Source organism: Bombyx mandarina, chromosome 15, assembly GCF_030267445.1.
Source record: "Bombyx mandarina strain Sakado chromosome 15, ASM3026744v2".
Taxonomy (NCBI): domain Eukaryota; kingdom Metazoa; phylum Arthropoda; class Insecta; order Lepidoptera; family Bombycidae; genus Bombyx; species Bombyx mandarina.
In genome coordinates, this window is record NC_143221.1 from 874,984 (window position 1) to 881,637 (window position 6,654).

At 37.7% G+C, this 6,654-nt stretch overlaps 1 protein-coding gene across 1 annotated transcript; it reads left to right on the plus strand.

Annotated features, from left to right (window-relative positions):
- The first annotated feature begins 2,714 nt into the window (after positions 1 to 2,714).
- LOC114242651 (ADP-ribosylation factor-like protein 16) lies at positions 2,715 to 6,387 on the plus strand. Its single transcript, XM_028173902.2, has 3 exons — positions 2,715 to 3,188; positions 4,495 to 4,593; positions 5,784 to 6,387. The coding sequence occupies exons 1-3, from the start codon at positions 2,937 to 2,939 to the stop codon at positions 6,003 to 6,005; spliced, it is 573 nt and encodes a 190-aa protein (XP_028029703.1). The 5' UTR covers positions 2,715 to 2,936; the 3' UTR covers positions 6,006 to 6,387.
- Positions 6,388 to 6,654: the final 267 nt, after the last annotated feature.

The window sequence follows — 6,654 nt, forward strand, 5'->3', positions numbered from 1 at the left end:
GCAAGAAGTGGATGAGGAGAGCCGCAGACCGGGCTCAGTGGTGTGGATTGGGAGAGGCCCATGTCCAGCAGTGGACGACTGTGGGCTGTTGATGATGATGATGAGATGATGTCGGAGACGGTCATTAGTTTGGTAGCTAAACGAAACACAGCACGATTCCCGAGCGATAGCAGCATGATTGCGGTATCGTCGGAGCTCGACTAACTTCGTGCTACGACAGAGCCTAGCCGATGGAGGCGCGTAGACACCGTCACACTTACCAACCGGCTTTTGAAGAGCGGTGCCTCCGTCCTAAGAACCGTCATTCGTTTTCGTTTGCTAACGTCAAGAGAAGATTTCTAAATTGTTCTAAGACAACAAACGTGATTGGTGTACTCAATATTTCTCGTAGCTCGATCACCCTATTCGCCCCTACGATATCTGACGATGTTGTTAATAATTGTGGCTTCTCCAACATAATTATATAATAAATATAAAACAAAATAAAATTAATATCGGATAATACAATGGGCGGCTGTGCCCACAGCTGATGATGAGATCGTGTGGTTAAAAGGCAGCAACCCTAGAATCCCGTAGTGCTTTCTGGTTACAAAAAGAACAAGAAAGCTGACTTTCGCTAAAACAACATGAACCTCGGTTTCATTTTAAGATTACTATAAATAAAAGTTCAAAAAATGTTTTCATACATAATTAAAAATACTTTATGTCCCGTGTTTATTATTATAATCATATTATTTTTCAGCACAATGTGCACAAATGTCGACAAATAACATCTTGGTCGTCCGTGATCTCGAAAACTATAATGAAAACGTCGGAAATAATATATTGACATTAATAAACGGGAGAAAATCGACGCGCGAAAACTGAAGGAAACACTATGTTTTTAATCCAAACTTCAAGTCACACCGTAACTTCTTTACTGGTGGTAGGACATCTTCTGAGTTCGCGCCGGTAGGTACCACCGCCCTGCCTGTTTCAGCCGTGGAGCAGTAATGAGTTTCGGTTTGAAGGGCGAGGTGGCCTTTGGACTGTAAAAGTCTTTTTTTTTATTGCTTAGATGGCTGTTTACTGAAGCCCATGGACATCTATAATGTAAATGCGCCACCCACCTTGAGATATAAGTTCTAAGGTCTCAAGTATAGCTACAACGGCTACCCCACCCTTCAAACTGAAACGCATTACTACTTCACGGCAGAGATAGGCAGGGTGGTGGTACTTACCTGCGCGGACTCACAAGAGGCCCTACCACCAGTACAGTAAACTCATGTCTTAAAGTGAGAGGCAGCATTAACGTTATAGATGTTTATGTTCTTCAGTAACCACGGTCTATATCTAAGCAATAAATATATATATATATATTGATTTCCTTTAGTTACAAGTGATATAATTTATCATCATGAATTATTGAAAAAATCTAATTATATAGTTCATTGTGGCAGTACGCAATCTTATGTCTTGGCTCCGTGGCATTGAGCTGTAAAAATTACGTAATCCAAGTTTAAGGTCGACAAGATTTCGTATGCATCGCCTTCGTACGACCTCAAATCCGAAAATATTCATTGACAAACCACCTGTGTGACAATTCAAATTGATTTCATTAATTTCACGGTCGCCATTTTGAATTTACCAGACAAATGCTTCACTTCCGTCATCGACACATTTAATTATCGATATAATATTATAATTCGAGATTTATTATCGATTATAATAATTATGATCGACACTTTTGTATGTTGTCTTGTATTGTTTTCAATCACTTTCTGACCACAGTTGTGAAACGAAAGTTATTGTTTTTCGGAAATTGATTATGCATTTCATAACTCATTTAACAGTTACATTAAAGTGGGTTTTTTTATTGCTTTGATGAGTGGCCGAGCTCACAGCCCACCTGGTGTTAAGTGGTTACTGGAGCCCATAGACATCTACAACGTAAATGCGTGTAAAGGTGGGTACCTTGAGATATAAGTTCTAAGATCTCAGTATAGTTGCAACGGCTGGCCTACCCTTCAGACCGAAACGCATTACTGCTTCACGGCAGAAATAGGCAGGGTGGTGGTACCTACCCGCGCGGACTCACAAGAGTTCCTACCACCAGTAAGAAATTGGTATTATTGGTATTATTTATTGTGGAAATAAGAACATTAATATTTTTATTAAACGAACTCAAAAGATTAATTAATTTGACGGATTCCATGTTAATACGCTTTTATTGGCTTGGTTTGTTTGTTTGTTTGTATTTAACGGAATCGTTCAAAGTAATTTTCACCAACTTCAAAACTTGGAAGTTGGCGGAGACTAAAAACCGATGACATTATTTTATTACAATTATATTACTGTAACGCCATTGCAATAAATTTATAAAAAATGATAATTCGAATTTCTAGTTCGACTTGATATTGAAGCGTGAATTTTTAGTCATTAATTATTAACTATTTTTTAATTAATCGTTGTCTAGAAATTGTACCTACGTCTCATGTACTTCGCCTCCTCACAAAAGTTGTTACCATTCGTAGGTTAAGAATCTCCATGCTGTCGCATCGATACAACACAATATTGTTTTAAAGCAGCATTACCGTAATACCACTAAGGTAGGTAATTAGTCATACCATTAAGGCAGGAACTTTCTACTCTTACGCTAACAATAATTATTGTTTCTCATTTATGTCTCAGATTTATCACAAATACATGTCTTTTAGAGTACCTAATTAAGATAATAGCAGATTTGCAAATTGAAAACCAAAGGTTTCAGACTAATGTAAGAGCGACATCTGTTGTCCAATAGCAAAAAACATTATAATAGTGGTTTCTAAGACACAAGGTATTGATAAAACAACACTGGCCATTACTACTACAATGTTCTATATTTAAGTCCAAGCACTTTAGCTAATCAAGTGTGCACCTATTAACAAACCTATTTACTTTGATATTAACGTACAATGAACGAACCAGATAAGAAAATTAGTGTACTGTGCTTAGGCCCAAAAGGCTCAGGAAAGACTACGTTAATGAAAAAACTAGAACACGCTGAAGGTATAGACTACACATACAGTCCTGTTCCGACGATAGGAACTAATATTTACGACATTCATTATCTAAATAAAAATGGAAAAAAACAAATGCTGTCAGTTCGCGAAGTGGGCGGAGAGATGGCGCCATTGTGGAATAACTATTTAGATGGAGTTGAAAAAGTAAGTTGTGCTTATAAATAAATGAGCTCAAAATCACTGCGGTCTCAATGGGACAACTTATTTTCCATAGTACGAAAATTTTGGTTTTTAGATTATTAATTATTTATTGTAGTTAGTATGGTTTATTTATTGTTTTGATATTTTCTCTGATAATTAAATAATATCAATGAAGTTACGACAGGTATGTATGTTATTTATATTATCATAGTAAAAATATAATCGAGGACCAATGTATGGGACATCAACGTTGCGGCTATGGTCAAAAATTTTGAGAAATGCTCTTGTACAAACATGTTTAAAGACCATGATTCTAATTGTAGAACATTTACTATACAGAAATTCAGCAATTTAGCCAAGCTCTATAGATCTTTTTTTTATTTTTTTATTGCTTAGATGGGTGGACGAGCTCACAGCCCACCTAGTGTTAAGTGGTTACTGGAGCCCATAGACATCCACAACGTAAATGCGCCACCCACCTTGGGATATAAGTTAAGTTAAGTTCTAAGGTCTCAAGTATAGTTACAACGACTGCCCACCCTTCAAACCGAAACGCATTACTACTTCACGGCAGAAATAGGCAGGGCGATGGTACGTAACCGCGCGGACTCACAAGAGGTCCTACCACCAGTATTACCTTAGATACCTCCACTACCGGACGTTTTTTTATCTCCTACCTAAGCTGATGATCTAGATTCTAGAGAGACCATATCAGCGTAACCTTAACTATTAGGTGAGCTCACGGGGCTTAAACCTGACGACGTTGCTAACACGAACCCTAGCGAGAGCCGTGCTTCGCAGAATCTACCACCGGATCGGAAACGCGATCCACTGAGCAGATCCGGCGGAAACTCAGTGAGTTTTGTCTGTGGGATAATTTACTCGTCGAGCCATTCGTCGCAAGCGACGGGTTCGACGAGAACGATGACCGGTGCTTGAGATACCTAAAAGCACCGTTAGTGGATCGGGAGGATCCGAAATGACGTCTTTTGGGCGACGTCGACTGCTTTCCACTCTGTCCGCAGGATCGGGAATGGGTACCCGACGATGGCAAAGTTGTACTTATAGTTAAGCAACAAAAGTTAGAAAGGAAGAAAAAAAAAACTATTTGGTCGTTGAACGTTTTCTAATACAGCACCGGTGTCAGCTGCCATTCTGCCTACTTCTGCTGTAGTCTTGCATTCCTCTTTGATGGGTGAAACTTTACTTCGACTATCAAATTTCAAGGCGGTATTCACGTTGTCAAGTACATTCAAGATCTCCGATAACCACTTCCACTCAATATGATTTTCATACTTTAATGTTACAGATTATTTACGTGGTGGACACGTCTAATCTGTGTCAAATTTCTGAAGCTACTGTGCTGCTGTACACGCTTTTAGCCGAGCCACGTCTCAAAAATACGAAGGTACCATTTTAACAAATAATTTTTGGTTATTCCCAAAACCTTAATAGCAAAGAAGCGCGTCGTTAATCTTTATTGTGTTTAAAGTGATTTTTCCAAACTTTCTTGTTATATATTCCTATTGCTCACTGCTCCAAATTATGATGATTCGGGGGTCGAAAAAACTTCTCATAATATGACATGACAATGACATGAACTGTAATCAGAATGGAAAATATCTATAGTTAGTCAAAAAATAGACGGATGCCATGATGTTAATATCTTAGACTACTATTAAGCAGTGTGCTTACTGCGAGTTTTTTAACGTTCTCGATAGCGTAAAAGTTAACTCAAATTTGTAGGCAAACGTTCCATCTCCATACAAATTTGAGTTAACTTTTACGCTATCGAGAACGTTAAAAAACTCGCACTAAACACACAGATAACATAACCGGAAATCTCATACACCCTACTGGCTGAGCCCGAGCTCGTCTACCTATCCTGGTGAAACTGGAAAGGCCTCGGACCACCAATACCGAATTCTTCCTCTGTAAAAAATATATAAAAAGTCGCATACCCATATTCTCACATTAACCTGTGAATTATTCTTGACAATAAAGCCAATAATTACTAATAATATTTCCTAAACGGCAATAGTTAAGATCATTGAAAAAACTAGACGTAGACAAAATTAAATACTTACGTTTTTTTTAATAGCTTAGATGAGTGGACGAGCTCACAGCCCACCTGGTGTTAAGTGGTTACTGGAGCCCATAGACATTTACAACGTAAATGCGCCACGCACCTTGAGATATAAGTTCTAAGGTCTCAGTATAGTTACAACGGCTGCCCCACCCTTCAAACCGAAACGCATTACTACTTCACAGCTGAAATAGGCAAGGAGGTGGTACCTATCCGTGCGGACTCATAAGATGTCCTACCACCAGTAATTACGCAAATTATAATTTTGCGGGTTTGATTTTTATTACACGATGTTATTCCTTCACCGTGGAAGTCAATCGTGAACATTTGTAAAGTACGTATTTCATTAGAAAAATTGGTACCCGCCTGCGGGATTCGAACACCAGTACATCGCTACATACGAATGCACCGGACGTCTTATCCTTTAAGCCACGACGACTTCATAATCGCATTAAGGGTTTTTTTGTGTATTTCCTGTGTCAGTACATAATAAAAGTTTTAATTCGTTACAGTTCATTTTAGTTCTAAGTAAAATGGATGCCGCTTATCGCCAAATGCGCAACGAGGCTCTACTGATGTTGCAATACACAAGGCTCTGCAAGGAACTGCCCAATTCAATCACGCTACTGGAAGCCTCTCCACTAACCGGCGAAGGCATTGACAAACTAATAGAACTATTGGGTGCTCAGAAACCGAACTTAAAGTTTAAAGGACAAGTAAAAAATAACATCTAAACTGTTTACTTTTACTTTTTTAGTGTCGTAGATGGGCAGACAATCTCGCGGTGCATCTGTGGCAAGAATCCTTAAGCATTTCAACTTTATTGTTATTAAATCAACGTATTTCAGACATGACGAAATTTAGGTACCTAGGTACTCTGTCTTTAAAGTCTGTATCATAGATAATACACTAAATATTTAAGTAGGAAATTTACGCTGGTACACACACTTATATACACGTCTGATAATATTTAACACACCCTTCAAATCGCAACATATTAACTTAATTAATAACTGTATTAACTATGGTATGAATGACTGTTAGTAAATAAGCAAGACAAACGCGTGCGGGAACACAGAAAATTTTAAAATAAAACTACATAGTTGAATATTGTGTTTTATTTAAACAAAATAATGAATATATGAACTAGATCATCGGTTACATAAATTGGAGAACCTAACTTTTATTCCTTGAATAACAAAAAAAATATTTTAAAGTGTAATGAGATACTATAGTCATTCAATTTTAGTCGGTTGTCAATCAATGAATGATTGGTGGGTATGGTATACCGGTGTCTATAACATTTACTGAATGATTAATTACACGTTTAAACCCGAAGAAATATTAATTAATTCACGAAATAAAATATTTGACAAATAGTCT

What these genes read in the sequence shown, in the direction of transcription:
- LOC114242651 (XM_028173902.2), top strand. Translation starts at nt 2,937, where the DNA reads ATGAACGAACCAGATAAGAAAATTAGTGTACTGTGCTTAGGCCCAAAA. An exon ending in ATTTAGATGGAGTTGAAAAA is followed by an intron (nt 3,189 to 4,494) that starts GTAAGTTGTGCT and finishes TTAATGTTACAG; the next exon opens with ATTATTTACGTGGTGGACAC. An exon ending in CACGTCTCAAAAATACGAAG is followed by an intron (nt 4,594 to 5,783) that starts GTACCATTTTAA and finishes AATTCGTTACAG; the next exon opens with TTCATTTTAGTTCTAAGTAA.